Below are 25,624 nucleotides of genomic sequence, written 5' to 3'. Positions count from 1 at the left end.
CATGAAAAAGAATCATGTCCCCAGTTCCATGTCTACAGGCTGCAAAGAAGCATGGTTTGTAAACAGAAAACAGGTCTTAGTGTTGACAGCCCAATAAAGGTTTCAATGCTCAGCAATCTTGACTGATTGTAAAAGTCACTTAAATGAATGGGATTTGCTTCCAAAGTATACAAGTTTTGGGTCTGGTTTGCAAAGCTGTAAGCAAATTTGCTACAGCATATGCTTTCACAGATTCCCATTTATCAAAATTTATTCATCATTGTGTTGTTGGCTCTTTATGAGATCCATATCTTTTTCTTTTTTCATAATTCTTTTTTTTTCTTTTGCTGCCTTTTGCAAAAGTAGTTTGTTGGAAGTTTCTTTGATAAAAACTCTGAGTCTCTGATATGGCATCATTCTGCCTCTGGATAATGGCTTTCAATTGTTGTTTAACAACTGATGGTTTTGCTTCGATCTTCTTCACTGAGCAGCATACAAGGCGTCATGGAACGCCTCCTCATTTTTCATTTCACAGTCCTTTCTATTGCAGAAATGTGTTAGCAGTGGAGCTCAATACTGTATTCTGCTCATGTAGAATAAAAGCTTTCAAGGATAAGAGAGGAGGTGGGGAATGTGTTTAAGAAAATAGTCTCCACTTTTACAGTTAGATTTCTTGCAACATGCCTTGTAATTCCTTAGAAGTAACAAGTAGAAAACCAAAGCTAATTATGAAATAAATTAGTAGGTCTTAAAGGAGCAACAAGACTCCTTCCTTTTATTTTGCAACTACTGAAGGGTTTTTATCCTTGTGTTTCCGCTACTTTGATTGAGTTCCCTCTTCCATGCAGGAATGTGTCCTCTGAAGGATAGAATGGAATCAGTGCCAGCTGGGAAGAAGGTGGATGGTATGCCTAATAAGCGTGTACAATTTGGCTGGAGGGTAATCCATTGTTGGTATCCAAATTTCATTGGAGCCTCCCAAAAATTGTTTTTGGCTAGGCAGCCCCCCTTTCTGTTCTTGGGAACCTTTCCTTTCTTCTTTTCAAGGGGGGCTGGGCTTCACATCACCTCCTGTCTGGCCACAAACATCTATGTTAGCTCCTGGCCATCATGGGCACCCTATTCCAACTTTGGTAGAGGTGCCCACAGAACCAGGAAAATGGAGGTGACCAATCTCCCCGTTTTTTCCCTGGCCATGGGGTTATATGAGCATGATCCAATTACTTTTCCTTGTAATGATGAGCACAGAGAAGGTAGTGGTGTCCCACTAACACCACCCAATACTGCTATCCACACTGCCCTGAAGCTACTCTAAAGTTTCAAGGAAACTCCAGCACATCTATTGATTTAACTTACATTGGTGCAAAAGATTAACCCTTTATAACCCACAATACTCACTAGAAGTAAAGGAACACCAATCAAGACTCAACTAAGGGTGAGTATGGGTTTTCATGACCATATAAACTCAGCTTTAGACTACCTTAATATATGTGGACAGAAAGAGAGAGAAAATATACATCTAGGTATAGACAAGTGGAAAGGGAAGGCACCAAAGGAAAATGTACTCATCTGAGAACATTATATCTGAGAAAATTGAAGAAAAATCGTATTTGCAATGTTCTTAACTCTGTTTAGATTAATATGGAGATAGAATGAATATTGTAGGTATTTTGGCTAAAAGTGTTCCATTTTAATGAATCAATCACAGTTGAGCCACATTAAAGCACACAATTGCATCACTAAACAGGAGTAAGAAAATAAATTCTACTGAGCACTTGCTTTTGTAAATAAAATTATCAAATTGTCATATGTATCTTCCCTTGCTTGTTAAATACTGTAAAGGTGACAACATTATACAGTGCAATATGGCTGACCTTAAGTGTTTTAACCCAGTGGCAATAGATAAACTAAAAGGCTTCAGCATTTTGGAGACTATTCTGGGGTCAGTTCTATGTCTTATCACTTTTTTCAAGAAGCCAGGTCAGATATAAACTTTCAAGTGAGCTGAACTTGGATTGCTTATGGTTTCTGTACCACTCCACTGGGATACAAAGTCAATATGGGCTGACATGACTAGGAGCTCTAAATAATTTATCTTTGCTACAGAACTGGAGGGTGTTTGTGTACGAGGCATTTCTGGCTAGGTATATTACTGGCTCTCAAAACATCTCATCCTTGCCTCAGAGCACAATGTTTTATACTGTATCAGGCAGGATGCAATTTTCCAAAAATCTTGAATTTTTGCCCAGAGGAGGACTTTGCTTACTGTGAACTCTTTTCCTGTTTTTTTTATTTATTTCATGCTTTATATTTATATAAAAACTGTAGATGATGTTTTAGCCCATGGGAAGAAGTATTTACAAATATTGACAAAGGAGGCAAGAAAAGGGGAAGAAGATAGTCAATGAATTGTAATTTAAAACTATACTTTGTAAAGTTACTTTTAGAAAAATTCATATAATGACAAGATGAAGCCACTCATAGCTGAACAATGGTAGGAGGATGCTCCAGGATATTTAGTTATGAATGATTATGGCATGTTACTGTGCCCATTCTTTTCTAAAGCAATTTTTGAAATAATATTATCCCTAATGTTATATTCCTAAATTAATAAAGTGAATTTCAATCTGTAAATGGTACCAATAATGTCTTTTTCAAAAATTTTTCCTGAACTTTACTTTTATTTTTAAAGTAGACACCAAATATTTTTCTTACACTGACTAAAAGAAGCGGGGGATGCATCAACAATGAAAAGACCAAAAAACAAAACAAAAAAAAAACAACTGAGGGAATTGTATGATATTTATATATTCTATTAATTGTTGTAGATGCTAATTAAAGAAAACATGACTGGAATTTGAATAGAAATAGAATTCTAGTTGTGACCAGGACTGAATTAAATGCCTATTTGCTCAGTCTGCAGTTTTAAAACTCCTTTATGGGATTTTTTTTAAAAAAAGACTGCTTTAAATCTTCCCAAGTAAAGTAACTTTCCAAACATAGTGTATCGGTGAGAACTGCACAAAGAGGTCCTGGTCAAAGTAGAATACTGTATTCTGGGTTTTGTGGCTTTCTGGGGTGAGGAAGAAAATAAAGGAATTTTATTCATATTAATCACTATGCATATGTAGCCAGAAAGTCACTTAGAAATGAGAATTTCCACCCCATTCTTTCATTTTTGTCTTAAAGTTCCATGAAACTAGTTTCTAACTAAAGTACTTCTGACAAACGACTGAACTAAGGAACTATGATTCCACTTTTACTGCAGTGCTGCATCCTGTGGAATTCCTGGGTTTTAAGTGTTTTTGAAGCATTAAAGCATTCTGGCTAAGAATTCTAAACAACCTTTGCTTAATTTCTCAATTTTATGGGATGGAACCATCACAGATAAAGTGGAATCATAGTACCTTTGCTGTGTTGTTTCAAATAGTACCTGTTGAAAATCAGAAGGCAATGTTTCTGAACACTGAATTTAGAACAAAAGAGAGATTTTGTATTTATTTATGACTAGCTTGGGGACCCGGCGCTGCCCGGGTTATTAGAGAAAGTGGGTAATGGCAGTTCTGTATGCCAAGTTTGGTCTTTATTGGTCATTGGATAATGGCTGCATTGTTTTCAGGAAGTGAGTGAAGGAACTCCAAACAGCAGCAGGATATAGAGTGGGTCATAGGGGCTCTGTGTGCCAAATTTGGTTTTTATGAGTCATTGGATGAGGGTGGCAGTGGTTTCAGTAAGTGAGTGAAGGTACTGCAAGTCCCATCATCCATGGTCAACCCTCCTCCAAGCTGCAGCAGGATTTAGAGTGGGTCATGGGGGCTCTGTGTGCTAAGTTTGGTCTTGATCAGTCACTGGATTAGGGTCGTAGTGGTTTCAGTAAGTGAGTAAACATACTGCAAGTCCCATCATCCATGGTCAACCCTCCTCCAAAACTGCAGCAGGATGTAGAGTGGGTCACGGGGGCTCTGTGTGCTAAGTTTGGTCTAGATTAGTCATTGGATGAGAGTTGCAGCAATCTTGGAAAGGGAGTGGAGGTACTTGAAGTCCCATCATCCACGGTCTGTCCTCCTCCAAACTGCACCAAGATGTAGAGTGGGTCATTGGGGCTTTGTGTGCTAAGTTTGGCCTTGATCAGTCATTGGATTAGGGTTGCAGTGGTTTCAGTAAGTGAGTAAACGTACTGCAAGTCCCATCATCTATGGTCAACCCTCCTCCAAAACTGCAGCAGGATGTAGAGTGGGTCTTTTGTGCTCTCTGTGTCAAGTGTGGTCTTGATTGGTCATTAGAAGAGGGTTGCAGCAATCTTTGGAAGGGAGTGGAGGTACTTGAAGTCCCATCATCCATGGTCTGTCCTCCTCCAAACTGCAGCAGGATATAGAGTGGGTCATTGGAGCTCCATGTGCCAAGTTTAGTCTTGATTAGTCATTGGCGAGGGTCTCAGTGGTCTCAGGAAGTGAGCAAAGGTACTGCAAGTCCCATCATCCATCTCCAAAGTTTTCCAAATAACACCAGGACGTAAAGTGGGTCATGAGAGGTCTATGTGCCAAGTTTGGTCTTGATCCGTCATTGGATGAGGTTTGCAGAGGTCTCAGAATGTGAGTGAAGGTACTGGATGTTCCATCATCCATGGTCCACCCTTCTCCAAAACTGCAGCAGGATGTAGAGTGGGTCATTGGAGCTCCATGTGCCAAGTTTAGTCTTGATGAGTCATTGGCGAGGGTCTCAGTGGTCTCAGGAAGTGAGTGAAGTGACTGCAAGTCCCATCATCCATTGTCAAATTCTTCCAAACCGCAGCAGGATGTAGAGTGGGTCATGCTGGGTCTCTGTGTATATTGTGGTCCTGATCCATCATTCTTGGCAGTTGTAATGGTGTTAGGAAGGGAGTGCAGGTACTGCAAGTCCCATCGTCCATGGTGCATCCTCCTTCAAACTGCACCTGGATGTAGAGTGCGTCATGGAGTCTCAGTGTGCCAAGTTTGGTATTTATTGGTATTTGGATTAGGGTTGCAGTGGTCTGAAGAATTGAGCAATGGTACTGCAAGTCCCATAATCCACGGTCCATCCCCGGCCAAACCACACCAGGACGTAAAGTGGGTCATGAGAGGTCTATGTGCGAAGTTTGGTCCTGATCAGGCATTGGATAAGGTTAACAGCGGTCTCAGAATGTGGTGAGTGGTGGTACAGCAAGTCCCATCATCCATGGTTCATGCTCCTCCGAACTGCAGTAGGATGTAGAGTGGGTGATGGGGGCTCTGTGTGCCTATTTCGATCTGTATTGGTAGTGTTCTGACCCAGGCCCCGGCCTTTCTTTTCCTCTCTTTCTCATCTCGGAATCTTGGATTTGAGGCTGGCCAATCAAAGACCATATGCAAATTTCCTTCTGTCATGCCCCGTTTCTGCCATGAACCCTCTTCTCCACCAGGGGCTCCTATTGAACCTGGCCAATCAGAGACCATATGGAAATAGCACCACAGCGGCAGCCAATCAGAACGCTGCCACATACACCGCCCTTCCTCTGTCCGATACAAACACTCTTCTTTATTATATACTAGCTTGGGGACCCGGCGTTGCCCGGGTTATTAGAGAAAGTGGGTAATGGCGGTTCTGTATGCCAAGTTTGGACTTTATTGGTCTTTGGATAATGGCTGCATTATTTTCAGGAAGTGAGTGAAGGTACCTGAAGTCCCATCATCCATGGGCCATCCTCCTACAAACAGCAGCAGGATATAGAGTGGGTCATGGGGGCTCTGTGTGCCAAGTTTGGTCTTTATCAGTCATTAGATGAGGGTGGCAGTGGTGTCAGTAAGTGAGTGAAGGTACTGCAAGTCCCATCATCCATTGTCAAATTCTTCCAAACCGCACCAGGATGTAGAGTGGGTCATGCTGGGTCTCTGTGTAAATTGTGGTCCTGATCCATCATTGTTGTCAGTTGTAATGGTCTTAGGAAGGGAGTGCAGGTATTGCAAGTCCCATCGTCCATGGTGCACCCTCCTTCAAACTGCACCTGGATGTAGAGTGCGTCATGGAGACTCAGTATGCCAAGTTTGGTCTTTATCGGTAATTGGATGAGCGTTGCAGTGGTCTCAGGAATTGCGCAAAAGTACTGCAAGTCTCATAATCCATGGTCTATCCCCAGCCAAACACACACCAGGAGGTAAAGTGGGTCATGAGAGGTCTATGTGGCAAGTTTGGTCCTGATCAGACATTGGATGAGGTTAACAGCGGTCTCAGAATGTGAGTGATGGTACTGTAAGTCCCATCATCCAAAGTCGATCCTCCTTCAAACTGCAGCAGGATGCAGAGTGGGTCATGGGGGCTCTGTGTGCCAAGTTTGATCTTGATCAGACATTAGATGAGGGTTGCAGCTGTCTTGGGAAGGGAGTGGTGGTACTTCAAGTCCCATCATCCATGGTCTGTCCTCCTCAAAAGTGCACCAGGATGTAGAGTGGGTCATGGGGACTCTGTGTGCCAAATTTGGTCTTGATCAGTCATTGGCAAGGATCTCAGTGGTCTCAGGAAGTGAGTGAAGTGACTGCAAGTCCCATCATCCATTTTCAAATTCTTCCAAACCGCACCAGGATGTAGAGTGGATTATGCGGGCTCTCTGTGTAAATTGTGGTCCTGATCCATCATTGTTGGCAGTTATAATGGTCTTAGGTAGGGAGTGCAGGTATTGCAAGTCCCATCGTCCATGGTGCATCCTCCTTCAAACTGCACCTGAATGTAGAGTGCGTCATGGAGACTCAGTGTGCCAAGTTTGGTATTTTTTGGTAATTGGATGAGGGTTGCAGTGGTCTGAAGAATGAGCAATGGTACTGCAAGTCCCATAATCCACAGTCCATCCTCAGCCAAACTGCACCAGGACGTAAAGTGGGCCATGAGAGGTCTCTGTGCGAAGTTTGGTCCTGATCAGTCATTGGATAAGGTTAACAGCGGTCTCAGAATGTGAGTGGTGGTACTGCAAGTCCCATCATCCATGGTTCATCCTCCTCCAAACTGCAGTAGGATGTAGAGTGGGTGATGGGGGCTCTGTGTGCCTATTTCGGTCTGTATTGGGAGTGTTCTGACTCAGCCCCCGGCCTTTCCTTTCCTCTCTTTTTCATCTCGGAATGTTGGATTTGAGGCTGGCCAATCAGAGACCATATGCAAATTTCCTTCTGTCATGCACCGTTTCTGCCATGAACCCTCTTCTCCACCAGGGGCTCCTATTGAAGCTGCCCAATCAGAGACCATATGCAAATAGCACCACAGCGGCAGCCAATCAGAACGCTGGCACATACACCGCCCTCCACAATTCCTCTGTCCTATACAAACAAACACTCTTCTTTATTATATACTAGCTTGGGGACCCGGCGTTGCCCGGGTTATTAGAGAAAGTGGGTAATGGCGGTTCTGTATGCCAAGTTTGGTCTTTATTGGTCTTTGGATAATGGCAGCATTATTTTCAGGAAGTGAGTGAAGGTACTTGAAGTCCCATCATCCATGGGCCATCCTCCTACAAACAGCAGCAGGATATAGAGTGGGTCATGGGGGCTTTGTGTGCCAAGTTTGGACTTTATCAGTCATTAGATGAGGGTGGCAGTGGTGTCAGTAAGTGAGTGAAGGTATTGCAAGTCCCATCATCCAAAGTCCATCCCCTTTCAAATTGCAGCAGGATGTAGAGTGGATCATGGGGGCTCTGTGTGCCAAGTGTGGTCTTGATTGGTCATTAGAAGGGGGTTGCAGCAATTTTGGAAGGGAGTGGAGGTACTTGAAGTCCCATCATCCATGGTCTGTCCTCCTCCAAACTGCACCAGGATGTAGAGTGGGTCATTGGAGCTCCATGTGCCAAGTTTAGTCTTGATTAGTCATTGGCGAGGGTCTCAGTGGTCTCAGGAGGTGAGCAACGGTACTGCAAGTCCCATCATCCATCTCCAAAGTTTTCCAAATAACACCAGGACGTAAAGTGGGTCATGAGAGGTCTATGTGCCAAGTTTGGTGTTGATCCGTCATTGGATGAGGTTTGCAGAGGTCTCAGAATGTGAGTGAAGGTACTGGAAGTTCCATCATCCATGGTCCACCCTTCTCCAAAACTGCAGCAGGATGTAGAGTGGGTCATGGGGGCTCTGTGTGCCAACTTTGGTCTTGATTGGTCATTAGATGAGTTTTGCAGTAGTCTTGGATAGTGGAGGTACTTGAAGTCCCATCATCCATGGTCTGTCATCCTCCAAACTGCTCCAGGATGTAGAGTGGGTCATTGAAGCTCCATGTGCCAAGTTTAGTCTTGATGAGTCATTGGCGAGGGTCTCAGTGGTCTCAGGAAGTGAGTGAAGTGACTGCAAGTCCCATCATCCATTGTCAAATTCTTCCAAACCGCACCAGGATGTAGAGTGAGTTATGCAGGCTCTCTGTGTAAATTGTGGTCCTGATCCATCATCGTTGGCAGTTGTAATGGTCTTAGGAAGGGAGTGCAGGTAATGCAAGTTCCATCATCCATGGTGCATCCTCCCTCAAACTGCACCTGGATGTAGAGTGCGTCATGGAGACTCAGTGTGCCAAGTTTGGTATTTATCGGTAATTGGATGAGGGTTGCAGTGGTCTGAAGAATTGAGCAGTGGTACCAAGTCCCATAATCCACGGTCCATCTCGGCCAAACCACACCAGGACGTAAAGTGGGTCATGAGAGGTCTCTGTGTGAAATTTGGTCCTGATCAGTCATTGGATAAGGTTAACAGCGGTCTCAGAATGTGAGTGGTGGTACTGCAAGTCCCATCATCCATGGTTCATATTCCTCCAAACTGCAGTAGGATGTAGAGTGGGTGATGGGGGCTCTGTGTGCCTCTTTCGGTCTGTATTGGTAGTGTTCTGACCCAGCCCCCGGCCTTTCCTTTCCTCTCTTTCTCATCTCGGAATGTTGGATTTGAGGCTGGCCAATCAGAGACCATATGCAAATTTCCTTCTCATGACTCCGTTTCTGTCATGAACTCTTTTCTCCACCAGGGGCTCCTCTTGAAGCTGGCCAATCAGAGACCATATGCAAATAGCACCGCTGCCCAGCCAATCGGAATGTTGGAACTTTCTGGCTGGCCAATCAGAACGCTGGCACATACACCGTCCGCCCTCCGCCCTCCGCCCTCCACAATTCCTCTGTCCGATACAAACACTCTTCTTTATTATATATATAGATATAGATATAGATATAGATAGATTTAGAGCTTCCTATGAGATACTTTATTTGGGTCAGGAAAAAAGTACTTACAGAACTCTGCCGGGATTGAGCACCAGCACACAAACAAAAAGCATGCCTTGGGGTCCTAGAACAATATGTTTCCAACTCATCAACTACAGTAGGGATGTGTAGAATATGTTCACGTGTACTCCAGAACTCCCTTTTTTAAAAAAAGTCATGACTTTCAAGCAATTTTTGCTTCAAAAAGACACAAAAAGACCCCCAAATGCAGGAAAATGGACAAAAATATCCTGGACCCCAAACCCCATACTATCATCACATCACTGTTTTCTACTGAAATCCCTCTCAAAATTGTGATTGAAAGTGGTGGGGTGTCAATATCTGTCATTTTGAGAGGGATCACAAGGGGAAAAAAATGAGGTATTTGAGTTTATGTTGTGTGAGGGGCTATGGCCTATAAGGGAGTCAAGAGAAATTGGCCTTGGTTCCCCTGAAGTTGACCATCCCTGATCTATAGTGGATCTTAACAGCTATCAAAGCTTCCAGAGTACTGCTTAGAGATGTATGCATTAGGTGATGAATCTTAAGAGTTTTAGTATGCAAAGCATATGCTCTACCGCTACAAGTGTTCCCATGGGAAATATAGAATAAAGTGTTTTAAGTGTAATCTAGTCATAGTTAAATCTAATTTAAATGCAAGTATGTGGAACCTAACTCATCATGATAACCTTTGGTAGATTTGTAACCACTGGATACTCTAGTAACATTTCTGTGAATTTATTTACCACCCACTAAATCATTGATTTTCATTTGTTTTCTGATTGTTAATTGAGATTTTGAAATATATAAATCTTTCAATTTCTAAGCAATAACTATGTTAAATTGCTGTAATCTTTAATTAGTTTATGATGCCTGTCAAACCATGCAGTTGGTAATTATAGTTGCTGAGATGAAGAAGGATAGGATATTATTCTTTTTCTTATTCTTAATTCCTTCTACTACTACCAGTCTGCTAGTACAAAACTAACAGTGGTGTTCGGTTTAAAATAATGAAGTAAATTCAAAGTAAGTTTCCCCTTAGAAATGATAGCATTGAATGCAACATTATCAAGTATACCCCTCTACATGCACACTATACTATGAAAATATATTTATAATAGATGATTTAAGAAGGACAACTGAAACATTTCTCTCTCTCTCTCTCTCTCTCTCTCTCTTTCATCAATTTTTCCAGGAAGAGCCATATGTGATGTTCAAGAAGTCAGATAAACCTTTGTATGGGAATGATAGATTTGAGGGATATTGCATTGATCTTCTCAGGGAATTATCAACCTTCCTTGGATTTACCTACGAAATCAGGCTAGTGGAAGATGGGAAATATGGAGCCCGAGACGATGCCAGTGGACAATGGAATGGCATGGTTCGTGAATTAATTGACCATGTAAGTTTATTTTTTGAGCTTGCTCACTAGAAACTAAATATTCTCAGTTTATCTCAGCATTCCATGAACAAGACACTTGTGCAACTTCCCCATCAAAGGATGTGCCTATTATTATTAATTGCTATTTAATGTTGTGGATACCCTTAATAATAGTTACACAATTGACAAGAAACCTAATTTTAAACACCTGTTTGGCTACTAGCTTTAACAGCAACTTCTTTTGACCTAGTATAATTTCCATTGTTGTCATGTAAAGAAAATTTACCTGGAAGCAAGCTAATATATATTGAAGTGGATATCTAAGTTGAAATAAACTTGATAATACTACTTCTGGAATAACCTACTTCAAATGGCAAGTACATGTGTGTGAAGAAAAGGAAAAGACAGATAGGGTATGAATGATAACCGTATACGTTCAATTCAACAAACCATTTTATGCAGAAAATTGTTCTAGTTATCTCAATGACATTTATATTTCCACATGGAGGAAGAATTACAAGTATTAGGCTACTTGTTTTTGCCCATACAGATAAGATTTGGATGCTTAGAAGCTTTATTGCATGCTCTTCACTTTGCATAGATTAGGTCTTTGTTCCATCAGTTATCTGCAGTTACATTCAAACACTCTGCATGGCTTGACAGCATATCAAAGTAACTAAAGAAATTGGAAGTTTCTCTTTGTCACAAATCAGCAGTGTGTAAAAGGTCATCATGGGAAAGTTCTCATGATCAGAGCTATCTTATGACATTTTGCTGCCAAAAGCAGAATAACAAATGATGCTCCTACTATGGTAAGCTGCCCAGGCTTGGTACACTACACCAAGTGGCATAATTATTATTACTTAGCATATTGCAACATTGCTAAAACACATAATCAAAACACATAATCAAAACACATAATCATTTAAAAACACTCTGTACAATATACATATTAAAACATATTTCCATAAAATACATATTAAAATACACAAAACAAAAGTTGGACATAGAGTGGAAGTTTAAAATGTATCATTAAAATTGTCTGGGTATGCCTTCTGTCTTAAATTCTGACAGTTAATCTAGCTGTCGGAGCTTTACAGAAAGTTGTTCCACAGTCTTGGGATGGCTGATGAAAAGGTCCTCTGGGTGACGGTGACAGTTGCCAGTTGGGTTCTGGCAGGCTGGAATTTGGGGCTAATTGTATGAGTGAAGGCGACCCTGTATATAACCTGGACCCAAACCACGTAGGGCTTTAAAGGTCAACAGCAACATCTTATACTTTGCCCAGAGACTAATGACAGTAGCACAGGTTTAAAGAATGTAAATCAAGGACAAATAATCACTCTAGTTATTTCCCTGCTGTGCAAGAAAATACAGGCAGTCCACAAGTTCTGGAGATTTGTTCTTAAGTTGAATTTGTATGTAAGTTGGAATAGTACATTTGTTAAATGTAATTACAGCCAAAAATATATATTTGGATAGAACAGAGAAGAGTTAATACCCCTGTGGTGTTTGTTTTGCTGTCTGTGCCCCTGTTCAGAAGATTTCACCTCCCTTTTTGTCCCTGTGAGAATTGGAGTTTGAAATATTTATAGTATTCCCTCACTTATTACAGATGATTCATTCCAGGACCACCCACAATAAGTGAAAATTCACAAAGTAAGGACGCTCCACCCACTCGGCAGCAGCCTTGCCTTCTTCGCTGAGTCTGCTGCTCGCTGCCTCAGAGGCCCCTTGGGCAAGTTGATGGCCTCCAAGGCGGCGAGCAGCAAACTCGGTGAAGAGGAGGCTACTGCCCAGTGGGCAGAGACAAGCCCTAGGATAAGGTCTAGTGCCTGGCTCCCCCTCCTCTCCCCTCTTCCTCCTCCTCACCCACAGCTCCCCGCCCCGCTTATCACGGACCCGTGAAACAGCAAGTCCGCAATAAGCAAACCGCAATATAGTGAAGGAACACTGTATCTTGTTGTAGAGACAAGAATTGGTGAGAAAGTTTTGGTTGAGATAACTTTTCCCCATGAGTGCTTCCAGAATCACAGAGCATTTCCCTCTCTGTAAGATGGTGTGTTTTGCACAAAATCAGTTTACGTGTACATAAACACATTTTTTACAAACAAACAAAAATACAGTTTTCACATCCTATGACACATAATTTTGTGTAAATCCTTCCATATTTACTTCTGTATAGAATAATCTTTTGAAACTTTTCAGGGTATGTGAAAATTGGGCTAAACCTTGACAGAGTTATCACTTCCATGTTATTCTTTTCAATCAGTAGGCAGGTGGTGAAGATAAAAGGGTGTGGGCACACAGTGATCTTGAAGGATATAAAATGTGAAGGAAATAGCCAGGTTGAATCCAGAAGATTTTATTTGCCTTTCATCAGTCCCTGTGTGAATCTGCAAAAAGTGCAGTCACTAGGGTAGTGCCCTCACAGGATTCCAGCAACAGTACTCAAAGGCTGCCAAATCATTTTGGCACAGGCAGCAGAAAATCCATCAAGCACATCTCCTGATCTCTTGCAGTCAAAATAAAATACTAACAAATTAAATAGCAATTTGCTGGCCTTTCACAGCACCTAAGATCTGTTGATTGTAGCAGCTGTCTGACTTCCTTTAATGGTAGGCCTGGCACTACTGGTGAGTAACTGTACACAAGCAGCTCGCCAGATGGAACAGAATAATTGTTGCCCTCCCTTCATCAAGTGAAAAATATATGTTACAACAAGCTTTTAGGAATTGATTGTGAAGGTTTTTAATAGTACAGTGATTTTCATTGGGGTGGGGCATAGGACCTCCACAAAAATGGAAAAAACTGAATTGAACTAATACCTTTTATAATTGTTGAGAATACCCCTCCAGGAATTGCTAAGGCTGCATCTATCTACACCTACCAAAATAATCCGGAGCTGCCCTGGACACAACACAAGACTGTCCTAAAGACCCCTTTCAGCCCAATGTAATGTTGTCCAAGCAAACAGCGCATTGGGGCTGCTGCCATTTCATCAGCCAAAAGAAACTCCCTGTCAGAGCTTTGCTGGCAATATCACTTCTGATGGGGTCACAATGAGCTGGCCAGCCATGTGACTGGCAGAAGTGACATCACCAGTAAAGCTCTGCCAGGGAATTGCTTATAACTGGTAAAACAGCAGCAGGTCAGTTTGACGTGTAGACACTGGTCTGTGTCAGCTCCAGCCCAATCTATTTATACCCGAAAAACACTAAGATCGCTCTACTTCCACACACACGCCACACTTTTAAGGTACACTTGAAAGACCTTTTTTGATTTCTCACAATGTCAATAGTGACTGAAGATATGGAAACCTATTCAGCTGTCCCATCCCAGCTCTAATGCTATCTCATCAAACTTTTCCTAGTGCTAAAATCTCATATCATTCTGACAGCAAGAAAAAATATATTTTCCCCGTCTTTTTCAATCTATCAGGTTTAAGTCTGGCATGTGTCAGCATTATTGTCCGCACTGTTGCTTTATGGAATAGTTTTCTTGGGGGTTTTTTTTAAAAAAAAAATATGGAAGATAGTTTTTTTGTGGAGACTTGAGATAATCTATGTTAAGATACAAATAAGTTGTTAGTCTGACCAAGAGATGGGCCTCTTGAGTGGAACATGCATGAATGTTGATTTTAAAAATGTCTATTGATTCAGTTGAGTTGGGATTAAGAATTGGCTTTAGTCTACATCTTACCTCACTCTCAAAGCTCTTTGTCTTATTTTTCAAATGGAACTAGTTGTCAATAATATATATAGAAGTTCCAGGGCAATCAAGAGCCACCACTGAAATCAGACTTCATTCTGTTTCCAAAGAAATCTATATGCCACCCTCAATGTACGTGCTATTACTTTCTATTAGCATAAGCTGAGAAGAACCCTGTCTACTCCATTTTAAATATTGGATAAGAAGTCTTAGTAAGGCAGAAATATCAATGAATGCTAAAACAGCAGGCTAATTCAATGTGAGTCAAAACAGATATCATTACAGGCAATTGTTTATAATTGAGTAAGTCAGGCATCCCTTCACTTTATAGCTTTTAAAACATACTCTCTCAGTAGGTGGTGCCAATTGAATTTGGTCTCCTGGAAATAGAGTTTAGTTTCTTTGAAAATTATGCAATTGTCTCTGGCTTCTTTGTATTTTGTCAAATTTGCATTAATTTTGGCAAACCACTCAATAGAAAGACATTTGATCAAAGCCAATCATAATAAAGCAAGTATTCTGAGGGCTTCTGTTGTCTAATAAATTAAATAAAATCATTCATGTTTGTATATTTATAAGAATGGGTTGTCTTCATTAAAAGTGGTTCTCTTTGTGGGAGAACAACTGTCTACTTGTCCAAATACGTTCCTGGTTTCTATCTGTTGAGGTGTTTTTCTTATTTATCTATTTTAAGTGTTTACTATATTTTTGCCTTCTTTGAACAACAAAAAAAATCACTCAAAATGGTGTTCAAGCATATTTAAAAACAAGTTATACAACAGATCACTGCAGTTCTCAACACCTGCATTTTTAAAAGTATTTTAAAAGTATTTTTAAAAGAGCTACCTTGAACAAAATTACTGTATATTCGGGGTACAACATGACTTTTTGACCCAGCAAAATCCTTTCAAAAGTTGGGGGTCATCTAGTACCCCGGGTATAAGTTGGCAAGGATGGAGGAGAGCTTTCTGCCTTCCTTCCTGCCTTCCTTATTCACAAAGACTCGGGTCCGCCCTGCCAGGCAGTCCCTGGAAGAAGCTGCCGCAGCAGGAGGCACATGCGCATTCCCTCTTCCCCTCGCTCGATCGCTGGCTGGCTGCCTGGCTGGCTTTGGGGAGAGAGAGGAAGGAGAGGGAGGAAGGCAGCGTGAGTTTAGAATGCTCGCTGATTGCCTGTGAACTATAAATCCCAGCAGCTCCCAAATGCCAAGGTCAGTTTTCCCCAGACCCCTCCAGTATTATCTGTTGCTCATGCAAGTTCTGTGTGCTCTTTGATTACAAGTGGACTGTATATCCAAGGAGCTCCCAAATGTCGAGGCCTATTTTCCCCAAACTCCACTAATGTTCAAATTTGGGCATATTGAGCGTTCATGTCAAGTTTGGTCCAGATCAATAGTTGTTTGGTTTACAGTGCTCTCTGGATGTATGAACTACATCTCTCATTAATCTGTCAATTCCTCCTAAACCCTTCCAGTATTTTCTGTTGGTCATGGGGGTTTTTTGTGCCAAGTTTGGTCCAGGTCTGTAATTTGTGAAGGTCTCAGTGGTCTGTGGAAGTCATAGCTGAATCAGTAGAAGGTACTGCAAATCCCATCATCCATTGTCCATCGTCCTCCAACCATTGTCTTTTTATTAATCACTATGCTTTAATTATGTTCCATTTGTAACAATAAAACTACATCCTGCATATCATATATTTACATTACGATTTATAAGAGTAGCAAAATTACAGGTTTGGTTTGTGTGATTTTAATAACGGATGTAATTGTTTTTAGATGTTTTTAATTCTTTAGTTTGTCTCACCCTCCTTCTCTCCCTCCCTTCACGGGGTGGGATATACGGTGAGTATATCCCAAACTCTATATTTTAACTGGAAAAGTTGGGGGTCGTCTTATACACCCAGTCATCTTATAGGAATATACGGTACAACTTTCTACTTCATATGATATTCTTATATGATACTTCAGCTGATATCTTACTTGGAAGATTTTCCTTTTCTCACACAAGTCTCCATGAAGTTAGCGCTGAGTGGGGTAGTTCATTCATTATTTAGCTCTCAGTATCTCCAGTCTGGCTCATGCACAGCTGAATGTGGAGGCAGACTAGGGAAACATTACATCTATATCTATAAATTTCCTACTGGCGTCCAACGGGGAAGCAAAACTCTAAAACCCCTCCACAAAACTCTACCAAAATTCCATGCCCCAAGGACAACCCACTAGGTACAAACTAATCCACTCAGAAATCAAAACCACACAACAACAACAACCACAAAAAACGGCAAAACAACTGAGCATGCGCACTGGTGCAAACTCCCCGGCGCGCGCGCACGCATGGCCCCTCACCCCCCCCCCCCGCGCGGCACACACACGCGCGCGCGTGCGCCCCTTCACCCCCCCGGCGGCATTACATCCATAGAATAGAGTTGAAAGGGACACTCCAAGCCTCGCCACATCCCCGCCGGAAAGAAACGCCCCCTCCCTTCGCCCCACCCCTTCCCTCCGTGATTCACTCCTGGAAGGAAAGGGGTGGGGCGAAGGGGGGGTATGTCTTTCTGGAGGGGGAGGGAGGAGGGAAGGAGTGAGTCAGGGAGGAAAGGGGTGGGGAAAAGGGAGGGGGCGACTTTGAAGACACGCCCCCTCCCTTTGCCCCACCCCTTCCCTCCCTGACTCACTCCTTCCCTCCTCCCTCCCCCTCCGGAAAGACACGCCCCCTCCCTTCGCCCCACCCCTTTCCTCCCTGACTCACTCCTGGAGGGAAAGGGGCGGGGCGAAGGGAGGGGGCGTGTCTTTCTGGAGGGGGAGGGAGGAGGGAAGGAGTGAGTCAGGGAAGGAAGGAGTGGGGCGAAGGGAGGGGGTGTGTCTTCTTCTTCCTCTCCAAACCCCGCCCCCTCCCTTCGCCCCACTCCTTCCCTCCGTGACTTACTCCTTCCCTCCTCTCACCCCCACCGGAAAGACACGCCCCCTCCCTTCCTGGGATTTATAGATCACCTACAATCAAAGAGCATTCTGGACTCCACCAATGATGGAAGTGAACCAAACTTGGCACACAGAACTCCCATGACCAACAGAAAATACTTGAAAGGTTTGGAGGGCATTGACCTTGAGTATGGGAGTTGTAGTTCACCGACATCCAGAGAAGCACTGTGGACTCAAACAATGACGGATCCGGACCAAACTTGGCATAATTCCATACACCCAAATATGAACACAGATGGAGTTTGAGGGAAATAGACCTTGACATTTGGGAGTTGTAGTCACTGGGATTCAGAGTTCACCAACACTCAAAGAGCATCCTGAACCCCACCAACGACAGAATTGGGGCAAACATGCCACACCGAACCCCCATGACCAACAGAAAATACTCAAGTTTACACACAAGCATAAAGAAGGGGGAGGAAGGAGGGATGCCAGAGAGAGAGAGAGAGAGAAAGAGAGAGAGGGGGGGGGGGAAGGAAGGAGTGTGAGAGAGAGAAAGAGGGAAAGAGAGCGAGGGAAGGAAGGAAGAGAGGCCAGGCAGAGACTTCAAAACTCTTACTAAAGGCCACAGCAACGCGTGGCAGGGCACAACTAGTTTGTTATAAATGCATTCTCCTTTCCTATTATATTGCTTTGACCAAAGAGAAATACTGTATTAATTCGTGCTTAAGCATGGTGCCTTCAGCCATGGATCCTTAGGACCTCTATAGGATTTAAGATAAAACAGATCTGTTTAAATGATGAATCAAAAAGCAAATGATATTTCTAAAATGAATCAAAACAAGCATATGTTATCCACCAGCATAAATAAAAGTATGAATGGTGATAAAACTCAAAGATGAAACCAGAAGTTGCTGTGATGAGAGCAGGCATGTAGCCAGGAGTGGGGGGGGGGGGGCTCGGGGGGCTTCAGCCCCCTCCCCCAAATTCTCATGGTGGTTCGCGAAAAGGCCTTACTGGTGCATTATTTAAACTGTTATGTTTATTCATATCATGATCTGATCACCATACTCAATATATCCCATATGCATGGGGGTATTCGGGTAATGATACAAAAGGTTTGCTAGGCTAGACCCTCTTTCACTCAGACTCAGCCCCCCCCCCCCGAAACTCAGCCCTCCCCCCGAAACCCCCCCTGAAATTTTTTTACCCCCCACCCGAAACGAAATCCTGGCTACGGGACTGGATGAGAAGGTTATGTAATGTGCCTAATTAAATAATAATTTTAGTTGGCTAGACAAAATGAAAGTCAGTGTATTATAAAATTGGTTTTTGTCTTCTTTTTACACTGAGTTCACCTAATTCTGCCCCCTCTTGTCTAGAGCCCTTTCAGTCCCCATATTGAAGACCATGCCACCAGCATCTTCTTTCTATGTTTCATTTTCTTTTAAAGCTGTCCCCTCCACCTCTGGATTTTTTTTTTTGCCTCACTTCCCTTTATGCCCTATATTTCAAACTCAAGACTTATGGACCGAATACGGTCCACCATCTCATTTTATGTGCCCTCAGATGTTGGACTATAATTCCTGTATTCCCCAATAGACATCATGACTAGAGTTGATGGTAGTTGTGTTACAGTTCTGGAAGGCTGCGATTTGTTCTGTTTAGTTAAGATAATGAGGTTGGAATTTAGATATATGGCTTATGGAAATGAAGGCCCTTTAACATTTTCTCAACCCCAAAGCCACAAGTGCATTTCCTATTATCCCCAGATGGAGATGGTCATGGGTTGACATCTGGCTCTCAGCAGTAAAACTGCTTTTATTTGCTCCTTCTCAACTACTTGGCGGTTCCCATAAGTGTTTGGATTACCATTTAGATCAAATAAATCTATATTTCTGTGTCTTGGAATCATCAGTGTTCGAAGTCAGAATATGCTGCTAATCATATCCATTCATTATTTTCTCTGGATAAAGCAGATAACAGAAGTCAATATGGACAGGAGTAGGCAGAAGGCATGGAATACCTATGCCAACATAAAGGTAGATCAGATAGTGCATCAATTTCTGAAGAATGAAAAACTCAGCCTTGCCACCAAGCTAGGAAGGAAACCAATAGCCAGACAAGCAGATAATGAGAACAACAATCTTCATGAACCTGTTACATCTGTCAAACTGGAAATGGCTCTCAATAAATGTAAAAATGGCCAAACAGCTGGCCTGGATGATCTACGGATGGAACAAATTACAAGAACTTTGGCTGAAAAGCAAGATGCTGGCTGCTGGAGCTGGTGAACAACTGCATTGCATCCTGTCAGATCCCTAAAATCTGGAGGAAAACAAGAATAATCACCATTTTGAGACCAGGCAAAGACTGTAATAATCCAAAAAGCTATAGACCAATCTCCTTTTGCCATCTTTATAAAGTTCTGGAGAGGCTAGTCATGCACAGAATTATGGGAAAAATAGACCCACTTATGATGCCACAGCAAGCTGGTTTCAGGAAAGGGAAAAGCTGTAGATCACAAGTGCTGAACCTGACTCTGCACATAGAAGATGGTTTTGAAAGACAACAGATTACAGGAGCTGTCTTCATAGACTTGTCATCAGTTTATAATACTGTAAATCATCACCTCCTCCTGAGAAAAATGTATAATATAACAAAGGATAACCACCTTACCTCCTTCATTGGAAATCTGTGGCAAAACAGGAGCTTTTTGTTGAGTACCATGGTAAGAGAAGCAAATGACAACAACAGAAGAATGGCCTGCCTCAGGGGAGCTTGCTTGCTCCATGAATGTTTAACATTTACACAAATGATCAGCCACTGCCAGAAGTTTCATCTATGCTGATGATCGTGCCATCACCACTTAAGCAAAGAGCTTTGAAATAGTTGAACAGAAGCTCTCAGAAGCTTTACGTGCTCTTACTGCATATTACAGGTAAAACCAGCTGATTCCTAATCCATCCAAAATGCAGATGTGTGCTTCTTATCTTAAGAAGAGACAAGCATCTCAGGCTCTGAGGATTACTTGGGAAAGAATCCCACTGGGGCATTGCAGGACACCAAAGTACCTGAGAGTCACTCTGGACCATGCTCTGACTTACAAGAAGCACTGCTTGACTATCAAGCAAAAAGCGGTGCTAGAAATAATATCATATGAAAGCTGACTGGCACAACCTGGGGATCAAACTAGATACAGTGAAGACATATGCCCTTGTGCTTTGCTACTCTGCTGCTGAGTATGCATGCCCAGTATGGAATACATCTCAACATTAAAACAGTGGATGTGGCTCTTAATGAGACATGCCGCATTATCACAGGATGTCTACACCCAACATTGTTGCAGAAATTATGCTGTTTACTTATATTGCACCACCTGATATCTGCTGGGAAATAGCAGCCAGCAATGAAAGGACCAAAGCATTGGCACCTCTGACCCATCCTCTGTTCAGATATCAACCAGTATGCCAATGACTTAAATCAAGGAACAACTTCCTAAGATCTACAGAGATACTCACAGGAACAGTTCATCAAGCGAGAGCCAAAAATGGCAGGTAAAAATCCAGAACCTCAATCAGTGGCTGATACTGGATGAGAAACTCCCTCCTGGGCACACAGAAGACTGGGAGACTTGGAAGGCACTGAACAGACTGTGCTCTGGTACCATGAGATGTAGAGCCAATCTTAAGAAATGTTTCTCCCTTTCACACAACCAAGAGACAAAAAAATAGGTTGCCTAACACGGGTCTCTCTTTAGTTAAAAGATATATATAATCTAGCTGGAAGGGCTAGACTGTGCAACCAATTTCTCACATTGGTGAGCACTTACACAAGTAATCCAATAGATTTATATCTAGCCCTAAAGTGGTTGCTTTATGTCAAGGGATTGATTAATGAAGATGTTCAGCTGTACAGCTTTCTGAGTTCCTATATATACAGTAGCTAGTACTTCTGTTTTGTGCCTATTCCCGCTTTTATATTTCTCTCTCTCTCTCTCTCTCTCTCTCTCTCTCTCCCCTCCCCCAACTCTTAAGCTCTTATTAAAATTTCCATGCACCTACTTATCTATTAATTTAGTAACTATTGCTTTTTCTGAGTGTGCATTTAGCAAAATAATACTTAATCTCTCTCTCATATATATATATATATATATATATATATATATATATAATTGAGAAATGAACAGAAATTAGATAAAAGTTATGAAATATGGTGGTTTGCTTGAATAATTTGTATTTTAGCTATTAGTGATTCTGCCTACTTACATGGTTTCCTTTTAATAGTAAACACAATTGTTGTAGTAAGATTTTTTAAACTGCTGTTTTTCAGTTTTTGTGTTTTCTCTTGAGCACACAATATATTTCTGTACTACATATTCAAAAGCAGACTGTTTTATTCCATGTTTCATCCAAAACAACACACTATCATCTCATCATCAGTGATCACTTGTGTCTTTGATTGCCTTCCAAGTATAGGGTCTTGGTGACTGGTCTGCAGGTGACTGTACAGACCTATTCTTGTTCTTTTGCAGTGGGGATAGCAGTTTCCAGATGGAAAGTGGTCCTAGTCGGGGTGGATTGGCATGCCTTTTTCTTGACACATTTTTCTCTTTTGCCCTCCGTTCATGCCTCTTTGAATTCCATAGCACTGTTGGTAACAGTTGACTTCCAGTGAGAATGCTCAAGGGCCAGGGCTTCCCAGTTGCAAGTCAGAAGGGAGATACCTTGATAATTTTCCCAGTTTGTTCTCTCTCCCCTTCCCCTTTTGAAAAGGGTGATGATGGTGGCATCCTTAAAATCTCCTGGGATTTTCTCGGTCACCCACACTTTTTCTATGAGCTGGTGGAGTTGTTGTGTCAGCTCAGTTCCACCCTCTTTAAAGGTTTCAGCAGGGATTCCATCAGGTCCACTGGCCTTATTATTTTTTAGTTGTCTGATGGCTTTGTTGACTTCCTCCAAACTAGGCAGTGCTGCAAGCCCATCGCTGGTTTGTTGTTGTGGTATTTGTGAGACAACCTCTTCAGCCATGTTGGAGCTGCGGTTAAGCGGTAATGCTCTTTCCAACACAGTGCAATTGATTTTTTTTATCCTTTTGAAGTTTGATTCAATCTGATAAATGTAGAGGATGTATGTCTTGATTTGTTGGGCCATAGAAGACCTTAGTGGTTATCTGCAAAGTGTTCGATTTCTTGAGCCTGTTTTTGTCCACCACATGTTCTTGGCTTCTCTGGTCCTTCCTTGGACCTCAGGTTTTGCACTGGCATACATCTTTTTCTTAGCAGCACAGTTGGTGTCTCTCTGTCATATTTGGCAGGTTTTCCTTTTCTTATCAGTTAGCTTATCAATTTCCTACCTATCTACTTTGTCCCACATCTCCATGAATTCCTCCATTGTGTCACTCCATGAATTCAACATTTCCCTCCCACATCCTTTTCCTCTGGTGATGAAATTACCAGATTTGCTTGTTATTTCTATTACTAATTCTCTATTTATTTTATTAGCTAGTGCAGTCATTTCTTTCTTTATTTATTTACATTTTTAGCATATTTAGACCTTACTCTTCAATCACAAATATTCTCAGAGCACCTTAAAGAGATGACAGTTTCCTATCCACAGGTTTACAGTCAGGGAAAGGGAATAGCAAGGGGTGGGGGGGGGGGGAGAATTACATCAACCAGTTCCTCTCCTCCTTAAGGTTATGGCAGTGACAGTTGAGATGAACAGAGGGCTTTAATCTGCTTCTGGGCCTAGGCATAGTGGTAATATGGCTGCCCCTTCTCTCCTTAAAAGGTCTGGGTAATGGCAGGCAATTGGGATGAAGAAAGGGCATTTCATCTGTTTCTGGACCTAGGTATGATGTTAATACTAGTCATAGACCTTAAGTGATGTAAGGCTATTCCTTTTTGCCCCAGTAAGGATAAACACTTGTCTCGTAACTAGAAATGTAACTGGACAAACCAAGTCAGAGGAAACTTGTATGTTGAAGTCCATATCCACATTCAAATATCTTAATTGGGACCACACAAAAAAAAAACAAAAACAGTGGGATGAACCAAAATATAACAGATGTGTTATATTTGCCTTTCTTGTAACAAAAACTCCTAGAACAGGAACAGATACAGCTCCTGTGGTGAATATAAAATCTTCAGTGGGTGTCAGGTAGTATCAGAACTTTGGGAAGAAAAAAATGGGACAGGAGGATTGAATGGGTATTAAAAAGAAAAAGAAAATGGTTAAGTACAGCTATAATTTTTGCCAAATTCCACAGTTTTGTCTGGTCTGGTAGAACCCTTAATTAGAAGAACTAATCTTTAGTGTTAAAGAACCGCAGTGATTTTCTTTTTCTGTTTCCTCTCCTCACATTTTCATTTTGGACAGTGCATCTCAGTAGATTTCACTGCATGAGGCTGCAGATTGATTTCCAATTTATCTATGATTTATGTCAAAGTGTACAATACTCCAAACTAAGCAAATACTTTTTGGGCATAAGGCAGAACATTTCAGAGGCATCACTTTTAGTAAAAAATAAATAAAGTAATCTCAATTTAAGCAAATGTATTCATCTATCTATCTATCTATTTTAAAAAACAAACATTGCCATCCTCTCATGATACCCTAAATCTGTTGTCTCACCTCACATTCATTTCTGTATTTAAAAACAGCTAAATAATTCCTTGCCAGTAGCAATCTGCTATCTAGAGCAGGGGTCCTCAAACTAAGGCCCGGGGCCGGATGCAGCCCTACAAGGTCATTTACCCGGCCCTCGATCAGGGTCAACCTAAGTCTGAAATAACTTGAAAGCACACAACAATAACAATCCTATCTCATCAGCCAAAAGCAGGCCCAAAATTCCCATTGAAATACTAATAAGTTTATATTTGTTAAAATTATTCTTCATTTTAATTATTGTATTGCATTTAAGTGTTTTTTTGCACTACAAATAAGATATGTGCAGTGTGCATAGGAATTCATTCTTTTTTTTTTTTCAAATTATAATCCGGCCCTCTAACAGTTTGAGGGACTGTGACCTGGCCCTCTGTTTAAATGGTTTGTGGATCCCTGATCTAGAGTATATTTATGATAGTGGTCCAGGCCATTGATTTTGTGTCCCTATTGTAGAAATAATATAGTACAGGTTGAATATCTCTTATCTGGAATTCCCATATCTAAAATACTCCAAAATCCAAAATTGTCTACATGGGTGGCTTTCATGTTTCATATACAAAATAACTTTCAGGCTATGTGTACATGGTATATATGAAATAAATGAATTTCTTGTTTAGACTTGGCTCCCAACTATAAAATATCTAATTATGCATGAGTGTCCAAACACAGATGTTCCAATTTTAAAAATAAATAAATCTGATATTCAAAGGACCTGTGGTCCTCAGAATTTTGAACAGGGGATGCTCTACCCTGAATCAGGTGCTTGTTCACTTTTTTTCCTGGAAGAGTTGATGTTGTTTCTTCCTTAGTTCAAGTCTCTGCATAAACTCTTTGAAAGACCTTGGAGTATATTATTGCAGTTATTGCTGCTGCTGCTGCTGCTGTTTCTTCTATTACTGTGAACAATCTGATAGGATAATCCAAAGTGGAATCAAAAGATGGATACAGTACCAAACCATGATGAAGATTACCAGGCACAAGAAGTACAATTTGAGGGGAGGACATGAATGACTAAATGATAGGCAATGCCAGCATAGTGTAGTGGATTGGGTGTTGGACTAGGACTCAAGGAGACCAGGACTTGAATACCCATTAAGCCTTGGAAACCTCTGGATGACTTTGAGGAAGTCACATTCTTAGCAAAGCTTCTTGCAATAAAACTTTCAAGAAGACTCTAGGATAGGATTGTCATAAGTTGAAATCAGCTTTAAGTCACAAAACAACAGAATGATATAATCCAAAAAACATTTCTGAGTTCTGTGATTTTCTTATTCTTACCTTTGTATTATTTTATGTTCTTATGTTCTCAAGTCTCTTAACTGGTTTTGTTTTTCTCTATAAACATCACATTGTTGTTCTAATTTATTGCTTTCCTGATTTATGTCTTTAGCCCTTTGGAGGCCATCTGTTCAAACTGCATTTTTATTTTCTGGCATACATTTATTTAGCAAGCAGATTAAGTATTATTGTTTTATGCTTCAACTTTTTTTTATTCACTTAAAGTAATTTCTGTTAATCATTATCAATTATATTTGATTAAGCTTCTTTGGCATACCTCCAGAGCTAAGCGTTTTCTGAAGCCAGACTTTTCAATGATTAGATTGGGACATCAACTCCACTTCCCTCTGCCCACCTCCACTACACTTTCTTTTTTGATCATTGCAGAACAATTTAGTATCAGGATTTACATTTCTTTATATTATGAGAATAACATTTTTGCTAACAGTTCATGAACATCTAGCACTCTCTGATAATCATTAGAT

General features: G+C 41.4%; 1 protein-coding gene across 4 annotated transcripts in view; it reads left to right on the top strand.

Annotated features, from left to right (window-relative positions):
- Positions 1-25,624, top strand: part of GRIK2 (glutamate ionotropic receptor kainate type subunit 2) — a 650,966-nt gene that overhangs the window by 387,912 nt on the left and 237,430 nt on the right. For all 4 annotated transcript variants that reach the window (XM_060753092.2, XM_060753091.2, XM_060753090.2 and 1 more), the window contains exon 11: positions 10,380-10,586. In XM_060753092.2, coding sequence (XP_060609075.1) covers positions 10,380-10,586 — 207 coding nt within the window. The remainder of the gene's footprint in view (positions 1-10,379; positions 10,587-25,624) is intronic.

The sequence above is a fragment of the Anolis sagrei genome, chromosome 1 (assembly GCF_037176765.1).
Source record: "Anolis sagrei isolate rAnoSag1 chromosome 1, rAnoSag1.mat, whole genome shotgun sequence".
Taxonomy (NCBI): domain Eukaryota; kingdom Metazoa; phylum Chordata; class Lepidosauria; order Squamata; family Dactyloidae; genus Anolis; species Anolis sagrei.
This window is presented reverse-complemented; position numbering and strand designations above follow the sequence as displayed.